Below are 23,264 nucleotides of genomic sequence, written 5' to 3' on the forward strand. Positions count from 1 at the left end.
CAGATAACAATTTCTTATATAAACCCTCAGTAAAGGCCAAAGCTATATTAAAATTATCCTTAAAAGCATTTTTCTTCATTGAGGTGAAGTGATATTTCCATATGAGAGGCCACGCTTTGAGAATGACAAAGGATGGATGATTATGTTGCTCTAGACACGAACAGCACACTGAGACTGTGATCTTTGGCAAGCACCTGGATTGTGCCTTTGAATGTAATGAACACCATATGTTTTAGATAACAGAGATACTGGTGGCAAAAGTGAATTTATTTTTTGGTTTAAAGATCCAGGCTGTTCTCTTATCCACTCGAATGCCATCCTACTTTTCATTTCGTAGGGTTCTCTATCGGAAGGATGTAAATTGACCTCAAGAAGCGACTTTGGATCTTCAAATGCCTGAATGAGTGCTTGGCTGAGGTCCAGAGCTCCATGCCATAGAGCATGAAAGAAGGAGCTTTTGTCTTAGTATTGCTCTTGTAAAAGATCTGTTTTAGAGCAGCATTACATCCTGATGGGTGCAGATAACCTAGTTAATTATCCTGTTGAGTGGAGTTATTAGTATTTTCTATCTGAATGGTAATCAGTGCTGCCAAGGGTAATGGTTTAGGTTTTGGCCATGTGAGGATGCTGAGCCGTTCTCTCCAACAGTGATTAGTGATAGATTGGACTGCTGCCTCAGGGCCCTCCTGGACCTGCATGGTCAAACCAACCTCTTAACATAGAGAAGACGGTGATTTGCCTATCTTTGTGGTCCAGAGAACTTACACTTTGTTCATCCTACGGGGTTTATCACGTTACGTAAACATGAAACTAAAAGCTGCTAGGACATATGATACACTAAGTTACACTGTTTAATATTGCAATTTACTCTGTTAAAAGGAGTTTTATACTTACTCTTAATTCTCAAAATGTTAATACAACACATACTTTGAAGTACCATTTATAATTAAAGGTGTTTGCTAAGCGTAAACATAGGCAAGGCTTATAGGCAGTTATCTGTCTGTAATCAATGGTTTTGCAAAATCTCACGTTGTTTCCAATGTTTCTCAGTAAGGTAAAGCATAGTTATCTTACATGTTAGTAGTAGAGCAGTTGTTATTAAACGTAGTTACTGCACTGGCTTGTAGGTGGGCAGTTGTGATTCATGCGTGCTTGTTTCCCACTTATGTAAATTTATTGAGTAGAAAGCTAACAGGGAGTTTGGAGGAATAGCTAGTAAAGAAGTAGTCTCTGATTCCATGGCTCAGAGAATTACCCTTTAAAAAAAAGTCTAAGAATTGAGATCAAACACTTAGAATAGAATTAAAATATTTCTGAAAATAAAACTTCTTTTCCAAGAGGTCTTTTTCAGTTTAATGCAATCAACCCATCAAATCTATCATGCCATGTGGAATCATAAGACAAGAATTAGGGAGAATCCCATAAACGTGGGGCAAGTTTGATTCTAAATAATTATCATCAGGCTTGAAGGTGCAAAGAAACAATGTATCTATTCTTCAGGAGAAGCATACACCTTTATAATTTCTCAAGGAAACTGTGGCTGAATCCGTTCTAATATCCTAAATTTGTTATTCTAATGGTCAAACCCATATTTCACTTACTGAGATCTATTAAAATCTATCCTTTTATAGAAAATTTTGGTAAATAGGTTGCTTATAAAAGATACAACCTAATAAATTTCTCTGAGTTGTTTAAAATGCTGTCTTGTCTAGTGGGAGGAGGTTGGTCTTTCAGGCACTCATTTTGAAACAGGGATTTTGAAGTGCTCACTTTCCCTCTTGCCCAGTTAGGGTTAGGTTCTTGTGCCCATGAGCTCGTGATCTGTTGGTTTGAAGGAAGACTTTCCCAGTAGAGAGATGGAGCATAATGTTAAGGATTAGGAGAGAGGGACATACAAAATGGTTTATTGAATTAAACTCTTTTTTTCCGTTTTAGCAATCTTTATCACTTTATCTCATAATTTTACATATATGTATAGTAAACCAGAGAACAGAAATGTTAAAGCAAGGGATAAACTTAAGGTAGAAATTATCAGTCTGAGAGACCCAAGACAATGTGAGAGATTAGTACTTACGTCTAATTTTTCCGTGATTTGTAATACTCACCTCTTGATTTTAGGTGTAAAACCATATACTTTATTAAATTTATATATGAATCTGGTGAAGTGTGTTGTTTGATTTAAAGGCTATTGGTAGAGGAAAGGTGAAATGAAAGAGCAGTTTCTCCAATCCAAATTTTTTTGTGTGTAGGCCTTTAGCTAAAAATTTCCAACTTCCACTAGCTCATCAATTGTGATATTAACTAATAGGTGCATGCAATTTAAACAGAAGACTGGATCTACTTCTCAAACTGGCGCTCGCATAGACTGTGTACTAGAAGCCATAGGATACGGACCCATAGGTTATGGAGCATATTCCTGGAATGCAACCTTACTTAAAAATTTAAGAAAGTTATTTGTTTTAAAACAAACAGGGTAGAGGGCCGGCCCATGGCATAGCGGTTAAGCGCGCGGGCTCCGCTGCTGGCGGCCCGGGTTTGGAACCCTGGGTGTGTCTGTGCACCACTTGTCAAACCATGCTGCGGCAGCATCCTATATAAAGTGGAGGAAGATGGGCATAGATGTTAGCCCAGGGCCAGTCTTCCTCAGCAAAAAGAGGACAGTTGGTGTGGATGTTAGCTCAGGGCTGATCTTCCTCACACACACAAAAAAATTAAAAATTAAAATTAAAACAAGCAAGGTGAAGGAGACTGCAAAATTCATGTTAACTGTTAGGATGAATCACACAAGATTTTAGTGTTAAAGGCTGTTTGGTGCTCCTCTCCTTTACACACTGTCCTCTCCCTGCCCCAGCCCCTCTTCTGTCATTAGGATAAGTCACTGGAAAAGTGTTAGAACATTTTAAAAGACACTGCATGAATCTTAATGGGATTAATGTATTCATTTAAATTGAATAAGATTATTTTAATGGAAATTGGAATCAGAAGTTTATAAAAATGGCCTAAAACCCTCAGATGTTAGAAATTCACTTTTGAAAATCCAGATATCATATAATGTATATCAAGCCCAAAAGGAAGTTTGGTCAAGATACTGTATTTCAAAAGAGGATTTTTAGCCAGTGAGAAATATGACTCCCATGTGGGTCAGAGAAGATGAAGAATATTATGATTCTGGAGTTTCTGATTTTCCAGTAACCCCTTGGTTTATTTAGGCTGAAGTGCTGTCTGGCGGTAATGGCAGCAGCTCTCTGTTGAGTGCTTATCGTGTGCCAGGCGTTGTACTTTCCATTCATGGACTCACAGTGCCTTGCAAGGAATGCATTGTCCCTTACAAATGAGAAAACCAAGACTCAGAGAGAATAAGTGCCTTGCCCGGGATCTTACAGTCAGCTAGCTCCCGAACCAGCCTTCAATCCCAGGTCTTTCTGACTCTAGGGTGGTGTTTTTATAGTCTGCTGCTCCCAGGATAGCCAACCAATTTGTTACAGTAGGAGAATTTTTGTCTTCTTAGTCATTTTCATCTAAGGCTCTGCGAAGAGTGACCAAAAGTGTCTAAATTTCAGTCTTCTGACCTAAAACATAATATAGCCCAGATTGGTGAAAGAGCTCTCAAGTTAAGCTTTCTAAATAATTTAGATTTAACTTTGAAAAAAGGGAAGAAAAAAAATTATATGTTAGGAATTCAAATGTAGTTCTCGTTTTCAAAAGGAGGAAGATATGATGACTGTTGAGTACTACTCATGGTGATGTGACATTCCTGAGCAAGATTTTTAAAGACAAGCACACAGCAATCACTGGGAACCTGCATAGATTCACTAACAAGCCAGATTTGCTTCTTGGGCAGGCTCACTAGACAGTTAGATCCATGGAATTCAAAAGACGAGGCAGCTGACCTTGAGCATGTCACTTTCAAGGTCATCTCTCAATATCTTACAGACAAAGCAAGATAGAATTTAGGTTCTAGAATACATTCCTGGATCAATAACTGGTTGAACAACTGTACCAAATAGGTGATTGATGTCTAGCTGAAGATATATTTCTGGTGGTGTTTGACATGGCTCGGTCCTCTCCCTTGCAATAATTTTTATCAGATGTCTATGTAAAAGTCCTGATTATCCAAAATTTTTATAGGAGGAAGAGAGAATGCATATCTAATGAACCCATAGCCAGAATCAGAATATAAAGTCATCTTAACAGGCTTCAATAGGCAGAAATGTAGAAGGCTATTCTCAGGTTTAAAAACTGAAAAACACAAGTATAAATTGAGAGTGATAAGATTTGAAGATTTAAATTCATTAGATTTTATTATTAGACGTTGTTACCTTTAGACATAAGAAATATAGCTGTGCGAATCAAAATAAATGAATGGATTTCTTTCCGTTTTCCTTATCAATAATTTTGTGGAATATTAAAGCTTTCTTGTTGGTGGTGGTGCCAAGTTGATTCTTGTGACCCTGTGTACAGCAGGACAGAACCCTGCCTGGTCTATTTGTGCCATCTTCTCACCTTTCAGCACCGATATCAGACAATGCTCTGCTGCTATTCATAGGGTTTCATGGCCAATTTTTTCAGAAGCAGATGGCCAAGTCCTTCTTCCTAGTCTTAGTCTGAAAGCTCTGCTGAAACCTGTCCACCATGGATGCCCCTGCTGGTATTTGAAATACCAGGCATAGCTTTCAGCATCACAAGAACATGCAGTCACCACAGGATGACAAATGACAGACTGGTGATGTGGTTCCCTAACCGGGAAATGAACCCAGGCCACAGTGAGAGCCCCAAATCTTAACCACTAGACCACTTGGGCTGGCTATTAAAGCTTTTACCAATATTTACATAGTACTCATTCCGAGTGATACACCTCACAGATAAATTACACCTATATGGAGTGCTTTTAATCAAATTATATTAGGTGCATGTTACAAATTATGAAATACAACTAAACAAACTCATCAGAGAGTCTTATGTTATGATGCTTTCACCTAACTCTGGCCCAGTATTTCTCTCTCCTGAGGTTTCATAAATCTCACTTTTGCAGGAAATTTTTTTCTAACTTAAGCAGTTACTGAGATTTAATTGTTAGATCCTTATGCCTTTTTAGAGACAGCTTATGGGAATTAAATGAAAATATCTCTCCTTTTTTTTCCCCTCTGGAATTGTTTTCCCCCACTAAAACGTAGACTCCATGAGTTTGAAGACCTTGTCAGTCTTCATTGCCGTGTCCCTGGAACCTAGGACTATGCCATTCATGTAGTAGTTGCTTAGTAAATGCTTGTTAAAGGAAATAATATCACAGGTGATTTTGACTCAGCTCATCTGCCAGATACTGACTCCATATATCATCGTTTGCTCTTAGCCCCTGTGATTATCAGTGAATGGTTTGATGTTAGGCAAAAGCGAACAATTGCTGAGTAGGCCCAATGAACATGAAGAATAGCTAACTAAAGCTTGAGGTGTGCCTTACATCTATTGCAGGTTAGCTGTGCTAAATTACCTAGTAACAGAATACAGGACAGATCCATTTAGTAGTCAAATATTGTAAAATAATAAAAGTATTAGCAATTATTACTAACTGTATGCCATAATTATGTGACCATTAATAAAGAGACTTGGTGCATTATCCTGTGAGGTGATGCAGGAGTCAGGAGCCCTGGACTAGGAATCTGAGTACTCAAGTTCAAATCCTGATTCAATCACTTATTAGTTGTCTGACCTTAAAAAAGTCACAGTAACCACTATAAATCTCAGTTTCTCCATTTGTAAAATGGACATAAGAATAGTAATTATTTCACAGGGTTGGAATGATGATTGAAAGACATAGTCCATGTAAAGAGATTAGCATAGGATGGCACATTGTAAATAATAATAAAAGCAAGCTATTATTGATGTACATAAGAGCTGTTTCAGCAGGGTACACCATGCGTTATGATTATCATCTCTTTTATGCAAAGATGACATTTCTCCACAGAGAGATGTGACCATTCCAGGCCACAGGCAGAAATTTGGGAACCAGCGCTAGAACCCAAGTCCCCCAACTTCAAATCCTATTTGCATTCTAGTTGTGCTGCTTTCATGTGATGTGAGAAGAATGTCAGAATAATGTTGAACTACCAGCCAAGGCATAGAGAGTCTGAATGGCAGACAAATGAATAAAATAAAAAGAGGACACAGAATTGAAAAATAGAATGTCCTAGCTGTATCACACAGGACAAATAGAGAATACTGAGTATTGTATCTGCTGTTGAATAGAGGGAGGAAATAACTATATTTTATAAATATTTTTATAATTGTGATTTTAAGAGTCAAAATTATTTTATCTATTTACGTGTATTTTGGTACTGTTAAAAGACAAGACTTTTCCCTCTGGGCAAGAATATAAGATTGACAGAATTTAAGTATTTAGCACACTTTATCACGATGATATTTTTCTCAATTGTATACTCTCATTTATATATGAACCACTTTTGTTTCCACAGAATGCTGAAGTTTCTGTATTTGAAGTAAATATACGCTTTGTTGGTGGACTACTCTCAGCCTACTATCTGTCTGGAGAAGAGGTGAGATGAAAAGTGGCATATAAATGTGAATTATAAAGTGTCTTAAAATTACATTTTTGGGGTAAAATATGCCTTTTGTGGTATCCATTAAATTTTCATATTTTGATGGGCCTCTAGCATACACTGAATTTCATACAATATGTAGTAATTAGATGAGCACGCTGGGAAAGTGTGGCAGAACGTGTTGTCAGGAGATGTTAAGCAATGCCTTTAAAAAAGCCTGGTTCCATTACATTATGTATGGTGTGATTACAAATTACATGTACCAGTGGACAAATCAAGGAGGTTTCGTGTAGTGACAGGCTTGTGGATGAGTGTTTTCTTTCAAAATTATTTTAATGTTAGTACAATGTTAGCTTAATAAAAACTTTTTGAAGTGAAGAAAGCTTGGCAAGTAAGATATAAAAATGACAGTATTTAAGGAATTGAGGGAGTGAGTGAGGCACTCAGCTTCACTCCAGACCCAGTGAGAAGTGCTGTAGACCAGTATCCCCATGTACAGTGCTGTGGAGCTCTTCCTGGGCGAGGATTAAGTAATTATCTGCTACTCAGGGCAAAACAGGAGTTTTTAACTGAGCTGCCTTTTATTGATAGATTAAGAAAGGATTTTTGTATCATGCTCATAAAGAGCACAGATGCTATTTTCTTGAAAGGTTTTAGACAACTTTATGAATAACCTAAGTGTCCATTAAGAGTTGTTGGAGTGGACCTCACCTTTAATGTTGACAGTGTTAAGAGCTGACGTCAAGGAAAACAGTCACGTATTTCAATTGCATGTCAATCAGATTTGTGTCAACCTCAGCATTCTGGCAGGGGGAAGAGTGGATCTTACCTAGTGTGATATTTCATGTATTTCTATGCTCCTTCAAAAAGATTTAAGCAGAGCAATAAGTGTTTAATGAGAAAAGCTGCTTTAACATTGTTCCTGTCTCTCAGGTACTTTTCTGCCCACATAATTTTAACATTCTCTCTCTCTTGATTTTATTTTACTATAGAGATTTTCAAAGTATATAGATGGCTTCTATATTCACCTCTGTCTGTCCTGTTTAAGTGTTAAATTCTGTTCTTCATTATGGACTGTCACCTTCTCAGCCAGAGTAATGAGACATTCTGGTACATTTCACCTCTCTTTCCCCTTTTCCAGTCCCAAATAATTTCATTTGTTCAGTTTGGTTTAGGGTTCTAAGCATGAAGCCAGGGAATTTGTATTTTTTAAAAGTCATAACATAACTGATGTTATTTTAGTTAAGTTTCTGATTTTAGAATACTTGCCTCGAGTATCCAATGCCTGGGTGTTCTGATTGTTTTTGACATGGCGTACTTAGGATGACCTTGTTCATGACTTCATCGTTTATGTGGAGGTGAGACAATTTGGTGGAAATAAGTACTGCATTCTTCTGTATCTGGGATCAAATAGGATAATCCAGCATACAAAGGAAAAAAAGCCATATTTCTTCAAACATGCATCATGTTTAATTGGTATACTTTTTCACTCATGACAGTGTCTGAAGTTTATATGTATATATTTGTTTCTATATGTGTGTATGCTTAACATATATGTTTATATATTATATAAATATAGTACCCACACATACTATAGTTTTCCTATAGGTAAAATCGTTTGCCTAAGACTTTGTAAGGGTATTTTTTAATTCTGTATTTAGCTAACTTTAGTAAACAAAGGACTACAAAGAACAACTCCGTTGAAAATAATTGTTCTTTTAGTATGTTTATCCCTGTGGAAAACATTGTTTTTATTATATTATTATATCTGGATTTTCTATATTTTAATTTTATGATAAAAATTACTTAAGGTATTGCCAGGGCCAGCCTGGTGGCGTAGTGGTTAAGTTTGCGCACTCCACCTCGGCTGTCTAGGGTTTGCAGGTTTGGATCCTGAGCGCAGATCTACGCACCGCTTCTCAAGCCATGCTGTGGCAGGCGTCCCGCATATGAAGTAGAGGAGGATGGGCACGAATGTTAGCCCAGGGCCAATCTTCCTCAGCAAAAAGAGGAGGATTGGCACCAGATGTTAGCTCAGGGCTAATCTTCCTCACCAAAATAAAAAGTAATTTCCTTTCTTATATATTTTTCTGTTTCTATAGAATACATTTTAATTTTAGTTCATAAAGATGCATCTTCTCGGCATAGTTTTTGCTTAACTATTCCCTAAATGTTGGACATTTGGGTTGTTTCCAGTGTTCCTGTATTTTAAATAATATAGCTATAATCAGCCAATAAACATTTATTCTCTAAAGTGGGGTTGCCAGATGAGTAGTGATTAGTAGTACTAGACTATATTAACATCATCTCCTGTTTCTTCCTCCCAGTTACCTCATCACTGACAAGTGCCTGTCATTTGGCCAGTGTACTCAGGGAAACTGGCTATCAGGAATGTGATCAAGAAAAATTATTTTACCCCAAGACTGTGCTTGAGCTATTTGTCTCCATATCAGAATGAAAAGTGAGGCATTCATTTAATAGAAAGAACATCAACATGGCCAAATTATGAATTGGTTGGTTTCAGATTGTTGATAAAGTTCTATACTACACACTTTTATGTAGACCAAGGTATTTACTAAGATAGTCTAGGAAAATTCATCTTCCTAAATTATCTTATAGAGGGGCTAAAAATCACCGTAATTTGACATTCTCATTTCATTGCTGAGGCTCAGGAGTATTTTGAGAACATCTTATAAATCACTATCAGAAGTATATAGACCCACATTGATATAAGCTCAAGATTCTTAAATTTATGTTGCAAAAATAGAAGAGGAGATACCACTGATTTGTGTCACATGCTTCAGGAAAATTACAATTAGAAACACTGAACAATAATCCAGAATGCCGGTGGAACTCCCAACCTACCAAAGGAACAGTAGAAACATGAAATACCTGTTGATAAATACTTTGATTTCAGGGACATATTCAAAAACTTAAAATGCCCTACCTCAGTTAAAATATTTTGTAGTACCATTAAAAAAAAAAAGTCAAGCCGTAAGATTTTCAGTCTATGTAAGAAATGTAAACAACCAAAAGAATTACAAGCAGATAGGATAGAGATAAGATGAATGCTAAATAGGAATTATCAGTATTAAAAATAAAAGAAATAGCACTGCTCTATTATAAGCTCAGGGGAAACCGAAGTCCTCATTGGAGAGAGTAAATAGTAGCATCTAGAATATCGTTATCCAAAATATGTTCTACAGATCACTAGTTTCTTTAGATATGGTAGGATAAATCTGTATCTGTATACATAGTAAAAAAGTTCAGAAAAGGCTATGTCCTGTATTCTTTCTTAGAAATTCACAATGCACAGAAAAAGAAACTAATTTAATTTTATTTATCCCTGTGTTTTCCATACTTACTTAACTGTAACCCCTATCTTTTTTTTAATGTAAGCTTTGCTGATACTGAGTTACAAGTGTTGTTTCCCAGAACATATTTTGGGAAACACCGTTGTAGATGGTGTAAGAGTAACTGAAGCAAAAATGATGTTAAAAATTGGCAAATGCAAAACAAGACATTGCAAGAGAAGATACATGTAGAAAATAGTATGTATGAATATGCTGCATATTATTATTTGTTTTACAACAGAAAACAATGGCTATATTGAGCAAAAAGTGAATTTAATAGGACATAATAATGCCACAGAATCAGAGAGAAGGCTGAAGAACAATTTGGAACTGGCAGTCTCAAGTTGCCACAGAGGAGCTCTATGGCCTGACGATCGTCCTGGGACATCCTAGAATTAGTAGACATACTCTATTTTTTCTACCCTTGTCAAGACACAAAGTTCCAGAAGAAAGAGGTCAATTGGCAGTTTTGGTTACATGTGGCCCCTTGGCAATCTTGGGGATTGAAAGAGAGGATATGATAGAAAAGTCTTCCATAGGGTTTGAATTCAGTATCCCATGAAGACTGAGTATAGATAATTCCTGAACAGGAATTTGAAGCCCTATTGGAAGGGTAGGGAGAATAGATATTTGGGAGCCAACCAAAAAAAACAAGATGTAATTCCACTATGGTGAATAAGGGGGTCAGAATAAATAGGCAAACCATATGGAAACTGATAAGTTAATGATATACTTGAAAAAAAATTTCCTAATTTGAAAAACTACTTTATTCTGTAAATTAGGAGAGAACATTTAGAACTACCAAGGTATTTAATCCTCAAAGGAAACATTTGACTAGTGTGTTTTAAGTATGTGAACTAGAAAAACAAAAAGCCAACTCCTGGAAGCTAAAGATATTGAGGAACTAACTTTCAATGAAAAAAGATAATGAAGATATCTGATCCAAATAGATATATATGTATCATATATATGTATATATAATATATATATTTATTGGATATATATTATCTATTGGATATATAAAATAGATTCTTATATTAGATCAGTTTACTCTGCCAAGATATCCTTCATTTTGAAGACAGCAAAAGAATTTTTCCCCAAATTCACCAAAAGAAATCCATTGCTCCAGATACCAGTACAAAACATAGCTGAAGAACTTACTAAAAACAGAAGTAGCTAATACCACTAAGTTTAAGAATATCGAGGGAGAAGGCAGAAAAAGGGAGTTGGATTCTGGAGTGGGGAGGAGAGAAAGAAGATTGAGAATGGGAGTTTAGTCATGGAAAGATCTATTGTTTTTTTGTAATAAGATTCAGACATTGTGGGGTCTAGAGGGCTATACATTAATTTTGTAGAATTTGTTTAGTGATGGATAATCATAAAAGTGTTTAGAAATCCCTTAGAAAATTGGGATGCATTATGGAGTTACCTTCCAAATTCATTGTCTGCCACAGTCCGCTAAAGAGAGAAAGTCCTCTCCCAGACCATCCATCTCCTGCCTCATTCTGCAAAGAAATTAAAGTGACTTACAGAGCTGCGGAAAACAGCAAATAAAATCAGAGAATGTTAAAGTCACAGGTAAGATTAACAAACAGCTGGTAGAGCAACTAGGCTTCAGGCAGAAATGTGTGTTCAGGTTTCCTAGCAACCAGGGCAAGAAAGGGGAGAGAATTAACAGTATTTCGGTTTTGCCAATTTTATGAACAGTATAAATTTGATAACACAAAATAACCCACATATAATGTTACCTGTATACATAACTAAAATTTCCATAAAACATGGAACTGTGGTATAAACAACAAAGAAACAATAATCCAGTTGGATCCACTAGAAATACATTAGCACCCCTCCCCCCAAATCCTACCCAAATTGTAGAAGTTGGTCTCACATTTATCCTGCTCTCTCAAATATGTGGAAGGTAGTTTAATTATGGTCTCTAATAAAATTGATTTGAATCTAGAAATCAGAGATATCAACCAAAGGCATAATTGAAAATAAAATGATAGAAATTGAAAAAAAACATGATCACAATACCTCAAAATCAAAATATAATATATTAAGCCTATACAGTGAATTAATAATAGATTTGAGCAGTGCAGTTGAAAGAGAGACTTGAAATAATGGCACAGTGAAACAGAAAATTTACTTAATCAAATTCTTGACAAATATTTATTATATGCTGCAGACGAGAATTTTTCTGTAAAATACATATACAATGTCACAATCAAAATATAACATTAGAAATATATGATACACGTATTTAAAATGGTAAAACCACATGAAAATGTTAAAATAATCTCTTAAATAACCAGATCAGGGAATTAATCTATAATTTTAAAATAGACTACTTAACAAACAACTGAAGTGTAAGTATCACTTTAAATTCTGTGGAAAGCGGTCAAAATTGTACTTAGAGAAAATACGTAGTTCTAAATGTCTGTATTATGAAAAAATTACAATATGTTTAACTAAGTTTATATCTTATGAATTGGAAAAAAAAATCATGATGAAGAAAGTGGGAATAATAAAAATAAGGATATAAATAGATTGTAAAATGAGAAAAAGGCTGGACTTACAAAGCTTTCTCTCCCTCCTTCTCATCAATATTCCTACTGAGAATAATTTTCTGGGAAAGAATTTGGTAATAGGAAGAACCACACTGTTCATCTGTTAAGTGACAGAGGGGTTTCATGAGGGTGAGTCTGAGGGGCCCCCTCAGCAGGAAGACTCGCATAGATGCAGATAAAGCAGTGAGGGATGTGTCCACAAACACAGTCACAGCTTGGGAGAAGGCATGTATCTCTTCTGTAGATGTTGGTTGTGTTCCTGTCATCTGCTGGACACTCTTCTTTGCAGTGAAAATAAAATCACCTCAAATCCCTGTAGTTATGGAACTTATCTTTTAGTGAGGAAATGTAACTCTTGTAAACCAAAACTGGGAAATTTGAATAGATCTGTAAAAAAAAAAAAAAAAAGGTGTGTGTTTTGGTTAGTTAGTTTTGATTTTGGTATGACAGGACTGTAAGCAGGCAGAAAACTGACTTAGAGATGTCCATCTGACCTGACCTTCATATTTCCAGCATCTTCCCTCCTCCATCAGTTTTCTACTTTAACACTAAATAAAGATATAATTGTGTCACACAGCCTTTCTTGCAAACCTCCACCAGTCCCTGTGGCCTTATAAGTTGAGTCTCTGATGTGGCCTACAGAGCCTTCAGAATCTGGCCTCAGCTCACCTTTTCTGGTTTCATTCATTAACTCCCTCACTCAGCTTCCTCTCTAACTACAATGGGCTTTTTTCTCCCAAGAACATCTGTGTGCTTTTTATATCCACTTTCTCTCTGTCTGGAATGGCTTTCACCCTGCTCCTGCCCCCTCCCCCCAGCCCAGATATGCCCCTGCATGAGGCCCTTCCTGACTGTAGGGCTCTTGCCATCCCCTATGCCCCTACAAGGGGGAGTCAGGCACGTCCTTCCTTGCAGTCTCTGCATATGCAACTGTTACAGTTCGTCTGTATGGGCCTCTGAGTTGTCTTACCTCCTCACCCCCCTTTCCCCAGTAGAATTTGTACAACTCAAAAATAAGGATTAAATTTCTGCTGTTTTTATATCCCATTGCTTAGTAGTGTGTGCCCAGCACTAGAAAATATTTAGTAAATGTTTGTTGACTAAACCTTTATTAGATTTCCGGTGACCTTTATATTTTAAAACCCCAACAGAAAATTCTTCCAATAGCTTTTAGAGGAAAATCTGTACTTTGATAACATAAGTAAGCAGCTGACCTGGAAGGCTTGAGGTAGAGGGTGGAGAGGGAGAGAATGTAATAAGGGGACTGAAAATATGCACGATCGCTAACCGCCTGTATAAACCCCTGCAACTCTACCCCACTCTCCACCTCAACCCCCTCTTCCCACCTCAGTCCCCCTCCTCCCCACCTCAGTCCCCTCTCCGCACCTCAACCCCCTCTCCGCACCTCAACCCTCAATCCCCAACCCCAGCAGAACAGCTTCCGTTTTACCTGTACTATACTTGCTGGTTCTCTGAAAGAGAAAGTTTGAAAACCAGTGAGGTAGAGACTATGTCTAAATTTAAATCGTAACTAAATCTGGCAAGGCACTTATTGTGGACCTTGTGTATAGAATTGACGTTAGTTAGAGCATTTTCTAAAATTTTAAACCTAAGAAGAAATTATAAAAGGTAAATGTGAAAGAGATTCTACAATGTATGTTTGCTTTAATTTGAGGAAACTATCCAGCTAAAATGTTCTAAACCGTTTAGTGACACATTCATGCTAATTTCCTGGAAAGGAACAATTTTAATCATAATTTGTTAAATGATATTGATTGTTTCTTTATGTTATTGTGTACTAATGTATTTGCCCCTATAATTTCTTAGAGGTTTAGATCTATCCTTCCATAGACATTATTAATTTACTATTTAGCACTCATTATTGAAATTTTTATGAAAGAAATGAATATGATATACTGAATAGCTACTGTTTTCATTTAAAAGGTTTAATTTAATAAAACATGATATTAGAGAATAGTAATTTTGCTTATATTTGTAATTAAATTTCCATGGTTAATGAGTTACAACTGTTGCATATTGAATATTTCATTTTGACTGCAAGTTTAATTTGTACTTTAAAAGAGATCTAGGAGTATATGGTGTGGATTCTAAAATAATATACATTTTGGTAAAATGAAATCACTATCTTTTTTGGTCCTAGAGTAAATTGCAGAAATCATACCAACTCCTTAACTCAGGTGTGTTATATCTGTCTCCCTCTGTATAAACCTTTATCCTGTATTTGTGTTTTTGAAAGCACGGAAGTTTTATCAGCGGTAAGAACTTTATCTCAGCAATTCATGAAAGCAGTTCTACAGTTTGCTAATAATTCCAGCTCCAAAATTTATTCATGCTAATGTATAAATGGCAGAAGCTGGTCTAGCTTTCCACCTGATTGATAGAGATGGTAGACCAAACAAGTGCTTGGCGCCTAAGAGAAAGAGAAAGTCAGAAAATTAATTAGTTTCTTAATGAAATGTTTGTATCCCTTTTAGTTGAGCACAGCACCTTGCCTGTAGTAGGCAGACTACAAATTCACATCAGTGAGAACAGACCTAGGTTCTGATGCAGTAATAACCTTGAAATCTCAGTGGTTTAAGACAACATGCTCTGCATACTATATGTTCTGCCCTCACCACATGCTCTGCCCACGACTCTGCTTCTCATCATCCTCCCTCTAGATCCCAGACTGATGGAGCAGCTGCCATCTGGGTCTTTTCAGTTGCCAAGGCAGGACTCGGGGGTTAGGGGGCAGGGGATGGCAAAAGAGAACCTGGAAAATCACATACTGGCTTTTAATGCATCTATTGGAAAGACACCTGTTACTTCAGCTCACATCTCATTGGCCAGAGTAAGTCATATGGCCACTGTAACCTAAAAGGTTGTGGGAAGGGATGCAGTGTTACCACCATATGCCTGGGAGGAAAATTTAGTGAACAGCATTAATGACTGCCATGGTGGCCACTGATGTGGGTTAAACTGTGTAGCCTTCCTGACTGCCAGGAGTATCAGAGGATAGGAATTTGTGAGAAGAGAGGAACTTCTTCAAGGCTCCCCAAACTGTAATCAGTCTGGAAGGAAACCAAGGTAGTAAGTGGAGAGTCATGCCTTGGCATAGGAATACACATCTTCACTAACTTTTCAAATAAAAGGCTACTCGTCTGGCACTTGCTTACAAAGTTGTGCTTCCCCAAGAAGTATCTTCTACTCTAGGCTTCTCCCCTCACCTTCCAAATTTCAAACAATAAAGTTGACAAACAGATGAAAGCTACCATATAAGAAAGGAATACGTGTCGCCACCACGGCACTTGTCTGACGTGGGGGCCAGTCATTGCTCTTTGACAGCACCCTACTGTGTTGACCTCACATGGAGAATTTGGTGCTTTTCCTTCAACCAGTTTCCCTTTGAGTTGTGTTCCCCAGGCCAGTCACTTCTCATTCTACAAAAGCCTAATGAGAGAGATGAGGTAATATGTTTAGATTTATGTTGAATCATTTTGTAATGCACAATGTCTGTTAAAACCAATACTTCAAATTATTTGTATTGCCTGAATCGTATTGACATGGATTTCTAATACTAGATTGTGTGTGTGTTTTAAACAGGAGTTGTATTTTTCCAGGAATATTCCTGTGTATTCTTTTTCTTTGAAATTGTGGTGTCCTTTAGAAGGTGTCATGAGGGAGCTATAGCAAGGAATTTAAAATTTAATAGGGCTAGTAGAAAATTCCTCAGAATTGTGATAATTTACCATCTGGTTAGTTTATTTATTTAGTGAGTCAGCAGATGCTGATTGAATACCTGCTTTGAGGCACTGCACTTGTTGCTGCAGAAACAATGAACCAGAGAAACACAATGCCCATTGACAAATATTAATTGAGTAGCTTTCACAACAACCCTATAAAGTAGGAGTAGGTATTATTTTTATCCTCATTTTATGGAGGATAAAACAGTACCGAGAGTTAAGTAACTTGCCTAAGGGCATACAAAGTGGCAGAGCTGGGCTTCAGACTTGGGCAGCCTGGCTGCAAGATACCGAGTAACAGCTACACATGAGGGATCTCAAACACAGAAGATAGATGTAGGCCATAGACCTAAGTCATGAGTCATCAACAGCCAAATGATAATTGAAGAGAGAGAAGGGAATGGAGTTGCCCAGAGCTTAGCTAGACTGAGAAAAGAGGGCCTAAACATTTATGCATTGGTGAGAAGAAGGAGCTAGAAAAGGAAACTGAAAAATGGTGGTCCCAGAAGTAGGAAGAAGCTCAGTAGAATGTGATTATCACAGAAGCCAAGGGAAAAGAGCATTTTGGAAAATGAGGAGGTATGCAGTTGTGTCAAAGGCTGCTGCTAGGGCAAGTGATATAAGGACTGAAAAGTGTCTTTGGGATGTAGCAATATGGAGGTCATGGATGACTTTACTGAGAGTACTTTTGGTAGAGTAATAGCATAGAATCCAAATTGTTTGACTGAAGAGGAGAAGGTCTTTAAGAAGGTAGAGGAGGGTGGGATTCAGAGGACAGATGCTAGGGAGGGTCCTTCTTGCATTGCAGCATGAGAGAGTGGAGAAGATGGGCACATTGTCAGTGATTTGGGAGATTTGGTGGTGGAGATATGAGATAATTAGCATCTGATGGCCCCTGTTAACTATATGAAGAAATAGAAGACATGCACATCTGCTAGACTCAGGGGGAAAGAATAGCCATTTGAGATGAGTGTGTATAATCTAAAATTGTCAATCTAGAGAAGGTTGACTAGAGAAACATGGTAGAGTTTCTGGACAGTGTCTAGATTGGAGGCCATGAGTTCATGGTGGCCTCCATCCTCCCAGGTGTATGATATTTCTTTCTCCAGCAGTGCTCAACAGTTCAGAAACAAGCATGGAGAAGGGAGTTGGTTGGTTTTAGTTGGGTTCTGCTAGTCAGATGTGACAGAGACAAAGAAATGCATGGATTTTAAGGTATTGGCAAAAATTATTGAAATTATAGACCATGAAGTCCAAGATTAGTATAAAACAGTATGAAAAAAAGCAGGTGAGTGATGATTAGAAAAAAAGTGGACTGGTTAAATTGCCTGAAGTTTAGTTGAAGTAGAATATGAGTAGTAGCAGTAATTTAGCAGGTGACTGGAAGCTCTGGGAGTTAAGGCCATAGAGTGGGATGTACAAATAAGAGATTTAAAAAATGGGACAGTTTTGAGTGAGGTCGTAATCCAGAATAACATCATGAGACTGAGTGGTTAAGGAGCAATTTGCCAGAATCTGTCTGCATGGCTGACTGTGCAATACATTTTAATTGAAAAAATATGATATAAAAATCGGTCTTTGAAAAAAAAAACTACCAAGCATCACTGAACTTATTTTTAAATTTGCTAAGATATAAACACTGTTTACATGATATTCACAAATCTTTATGAAAATATGTACTGAGCAAAGGTCGCTGCTTAAACAAAAAAGAGAAATATTCACACAGAATGAAATTTAAGTATAAGATTGTTGGACGTTCACGACTCTAGCGCCTTAAGAAGTTAGTACAGATGATTAGAGTTGGCGGTGAAAATGTAAACAGAATGTGCATTAGTTGATTAGTTGAATTTAATGCAACGATATACCTATGCAGAGCTGTTTCTTTTCAACTATAACTGGATGAAATTTTATCTATGATAAATGTCGTAAATTTGATCATGGTGATGTGAATTTATTTTGGATTTTTTAAAAATAATTAAATCTTACCTAGTGTATGAAACTATCATTTGATTACAAAAATTTGCTTTGGTTAAAATTTTTGTGGTTTGGGAATTAGGTACTAACTTAGTCCATTTGGGCTGCTGTAACAGAATACCATAGACTGGCTGGCTTATAAACAACAAACATTTATTTCTCAAAGTTCTGGACACTGGGAAGTCCAAAATGAAGGCACTGGAAGATTCGTTGTCTGTTGAGAACCAACTTCCAGGTTCATAAACAGCCATCTTCTCGATGTGTTCTCACGTGGTGGAAGGGGGTGAGGGAGCTCTCTGGGGTCTCTTTTATAAGGTCACTAATCCCATTCATGAGGGCTCCATCCTCTTGACCAGTCAACTCCCAGGGCCCTACCTCCAAACACCATCACATTGGGGATTAGGATTTGGGGATTAGGATTTAACATACGAATTTTAGGGGGACACAAACATTCAGTTTGTAAGAGGTGCCTTCTAAAGTGCCTTCTAAAGTTCTCTAAAGATTTCATTTACAAAGTTTTCTTGTGTTACCTTTTTAAGATGTCGATTTATAGTTTGTGTTTTTAAGTTTTTTTCTTTAAAAGATTTTAGGAAATATTTCATTGACAAATCTTAGAGTTAACCATTCTAGTAACTGAAACCATTTCTGCTACCTTATGAAGTGTTTCTCCAAGTGAGGTCTGCTGATATATCTGAATATGCCACCATTAATTTTGCAGTTGAAAGTGAACAGTTCGTCTTATAATTTCGCTGAAAATTCTTTTACATTGATGATAAAATAAACCTAAGCCTAGAGGGTAATGTTTGTTTTTAACTTAATAATTGATCTTTATTTTAATTTGAAGTATCCAATTCCTCTAAAGCAGTACAAATAGTGATTAATTCTAGGGTCCTGCGAAATGAGGAAATCCAAGAGCTTTAATGGTATAAGCATAGAACGCAAGAATTTTTTTATAGCTCTTTATTCTAAACACTTTTGTTCTGTTTTTCGTTCTTGCCATTAGGTAGAAGGTTAGGGCTAGACCAGCTAAGCAGAAGAGATTGTTACCTTTGTCTTATAAGTACCATTTGGTTGATGCATTTACCTGTTTAATCTTATTTTAACAGATTTTTTAAAGTTCTTGATATAATAATAGCCACAATTGCTCTAATTTATAAATCACTGCTGACTTCTGTGTTTCAATTCTTATGGCTAACTTGGTCTTATAATTATTAAATAGTGGCTTCTTACTTTAATCTTCTCTCATGCACTTCTTCTAGTCAGGTAGAAAGTATAGTTACTATTCTATTTAGGCTTAACTGTTAATTCAGATAACAACTCTAGCATTTACGTTGACTTTCTGCCATCTAATCTTTATGACTATCTAATGCTTTATGACTAAGCTTAGAGTAATACTAACCCAGAGCTTACCTCTGAAGAATTAGTTGTAGTAGACCTTAAAGCTCTATCATCTTGTCAGGTTTGCAGTTATTAACGTTTAGTCATTTATGATTCACATCTTTATTCAGCACATATTACGTGCCGTCTATGATTATTTTGAGCATCTGTTATGTGCCAGGCCATGTTCTTGTCTCTAGAGGATTCAGTGATAAACAAATTCGACAAAGTCTCTGCTCTCATGAAATGTACATACTAGTGAGATAAAACATTAAACAAGTTCACAGGATAATTTCAGATAGCAGTCAGTGCTGTGAAGAAAATACATAATCGTGTGATAAAGAGTGATAGAGAGAGCAGTAGGAAGATGAGGACCACTCTAGGTCAGATTGGAGCCAGGATCTGAATGACATCATTGAAGATTTGGAGAAAATAACATTCTAAACAGAGGAACCCAAGAGTTGCGTTTATGGTAGATTTCTCTCTTTTCTTTGGGAGGAGTGAGAGGAGGAAGACTTTAGTGGTGGTGTTGATAATGGTGGTAATAAGACCATTTTTTGAGAGTTTATTGTCTGCCAGATATACAGTATCAATACTGGGGAAATTTTCATAATTGCCCTATTGTAGATACACTGAAGCTCTATGCAGCTGATTCCCGAGTCACATAGGAAGTGACAGAACTGGGATTAGATCCTGCTGTCTCTGCTCCATGACCCTGCCCACATATTATTCCCCAAACCAAAGTTACCAAGGTTAGTACCACAATCTTTCTTTTTTGTTTACTTGCTCATCAATTCAACATCTAAACCTCATCTAATGAGCCAGCAGCAATCTTCTATAACCCATGAAATCTTCCACTTCCTGAGCCACAAACAATAATTAAAGTATGATTTTTAACTTAATAATTCAGCTATGGTATGAAAACTAAACTATGATATGTTCATAACACTTGTGAGTTTATAATAGATTTTTATTCAAGTTGCATTTGGAATTGTTTATTCATTGCATTCATGTCTTTTTCCAAAACAGAGAGATAGTTCTCCTTGAATTTTTCCAAAGAATTCTTTAAGTTGTAAGGGTTCTCGTTTTCCCTCTCTATGTTTTCGTTCATTCCCTCATCCTCTTTATCAGTAGAATAAAATTCTTCTCATTGTTCTGTGAGTGCATGTAGCAAAAACCTTATAATGTATATATTATTCTGAATTAGTGTCTGATACAGTTCAAAATGTTGATAAAATTTATATGTACATTTTTGTGTGATACTCTAATGATTAAGGTATATACATTTTTAACTTTTTCTTTGTAAGCGAAGCATATTGAGGATGGTGGTCACTGAGGGTAGTGAATCATGTAGATGTACACAATTTGGAAAAAAGAATAGTATTTTCAACTTTTGAATCATATTTTCTAATAAAGAAATATGGGAAAAGGTAGTACCTTGTCATTTCAAATGAAACTAAACTATTTTGGCTTTATTAACAGACATAAATTGTGAAGGTTTAGCAATACAATTGGAATGCTTTTATGTAATTAGAGAATTCCAAAAAGGATTTAGAAATAGCTCATAAATCTATCGTATGTTGACAGCACTTTAATAAATTTCTCCTGACTATGAATAAAAATTTGGAATCCAGTTGCCTGTTTGCTTTTTACATTTTATTCACTTAAACAAAAAGAAGAAGGAAAGCACAGACTTACTGAAATATGTCATAAAAATAACTGCAAACAAAAGATTTAAATATCTACTTCTCATAGTCATTAAAGATTGCGGTGAACCAACGTTTTATATTATGTTTTCCTTCAGTTATGTTAGTTGTTGTGAAAAGGCAAGACTCAAAACCAGGGCCCCTAAGATTAGATCCCAGGACCTGGCATTCTGCTGGGAGTTCTTCCTAGGGCTCCATCCCATTGTGAAATTTCAAGAGGCCACCTCAAAAAATAGAGTTTAATTAGTGCTCAGATAAATGGGCAGTTCCCACACTTTCAAGGATTGCCAGTCTCATTTCACCACTGGCTGTTGTTGCACTTCCCACACTAGTTTTATTTATCCATTCAGTGCTTTCCTGCCATGTCCAGACACGTGCAGAATAATCATCTACTCTCTTTATTAATACTCAAAGTAAAATACCAACACTTTGGGGCCAGCCCCGTGGCACAGTGGTTAAGTTAGGCATGTTCCGCTTCGGTGGCCCTGGTGTGTGGGTTTGGATCCTGGGCGCAGACCTACACCTCTTGTCAGCCACACTGAGGCAGTGACCCACATATAAAGTAGAGGAAGATTGGCACAGATGTTAGCTCAGGGCTGATCTTCCTCAGCGAAAAAAAAGTAAAGAAAAATATGAACACTTTGACTCTCCCCCACCCCCTACCTTTTCTTCCTATAAAAGACCATGTTAATAACCAGTTTGGTGGGAGTATGGCAAAAATTGACTCAGATGTTGCTGAAGGGAATGTAATTTGATACAATTGCTCTGAAAAGCTATTAAGTGCTATGTATGTAAGAAGATCCTTAATAAAGGTATTTATATTGCTTCAGTTATTCTACATTGGGGAATCTATTCAAAGGAAATGAACCAAAAGGTAATCATATTATGCCTAAGGCAGTTAATGAATATATTTATATACTCAGTAAATAGGAGGAGACATCTCAAATATTCAACAGTAAGAGAATGGTGGAGCAGATCATGGAATGCGCATGATGGCATATTGTGCAACCATAAAAGTTTATGCTTGTTAATTTATTTAATGGCATGGATAAATATTGATAAATAAAGCAAGATACAAAATTTCGTAAATAATATTATTTCAGCTACAGTTTTTCTATGAGATTTTCCATAGTGAACTACTAATAATCTTATGAGCAGAAAAATATTAAAGGGAAATTGCAATAAACTTGGAAAGGTATCATTAACAAACTTTGGCCCCTAGACTTAAGATTCACTTCAGTTATTCTAGCCTTTCTTAAGATTTAAATTTTTTAAACTCTTCCTACAAGAAGCCAGTCTGTAAAGTTTTAAAAGTCACCTTTCTCCCTTTCTGACATCTGTTTCATAAAGAAAATGACTTTACTCAAGTGATAATTGAATTTCCTTCTTTATAGCCAATTTATAGATTTCCATTTCAGATGGTGGTTTATTTACAACAACATCTATTAGATGTTAATATCCTCAGTTCACATGGAAATGGAGGTGACACAAAGCTTAAGTAAACAGATTGGTCATAAATCCTTGCACAGTCTCAGATCCAACTACTTAGTCTTTGTATTACCAAGAGCAGTTTAAAAAGACAAAGACTAATTATGGTAACAAGACTTTTTTTGTTACATACACACACAAATCTATCTCAAGTGTGATACAAAATAGTGTGTAGAGTATTTCATATTCTTAAAAAAACATGTACATTGGAAATCTCTGCATTTTTCATCATCAGTCATTTAAAAGGGAAAAGAGTGGAATTATTTGTGATAAGCATCTAGACTTAGTATTAAAGTTTATGTTCATTACGAATGTATAAGGAAATCTGGGAACACTGAGGCACTTACAATCTGTGACTTTGTCTTTCACTACAGGATCTAATTGAAAGAAGCTATTAGGGAAGACATAGCAGAGAGCCTTTTTCCTGTTGTTACGGCAGTAAATATCCCTTAAAAAACTTCAAAAGCAATGCATGCTTGCTTGAAAGAGAAGAGAGTAAGAG

At 36.4% G+C, this 23,264-nt stretch overlaps 1 protein-coding gene across 1 annotated transcript in view; it reads left to right on the plus strand.

Annotated features, from left to right (window-relative positions):
• MAN1A1 (mannosidase alpha class 1A member 1) overlaps positions 1-23,264 on the plus strand; it is a 154,660-nt gene that overhangs the window by 48,133 nt on the left and 83,263 nt on the right. Inside the window, exon 4 of the mRNA XM_058566376.1 lies at positions 6,471-6,551. Coding sequence (XP_058422359.1) covers positions 6,471-6,551 — 81 coding nt within the window. The remainder of the gene's footprint in view (positions 1-6,470; positions 6,552-23,264) is intronic.

Source organism: Diceros bicornis, chromosome 23 (genome assembly GCF_020826845.1).
Source record: "Diceros bicornis minor isolate mBicDic1 chromosome 23, mDicBic1.mat.cur, whole genome shotgun sequence".
NCBI classification, from domain to species: domain Eukaryota; kingdom Metazoa; phylum Chordata; class Mammalia; order Perissodactyla; family Rhinocerotidae; genus Diceros; species Diceros bicornis.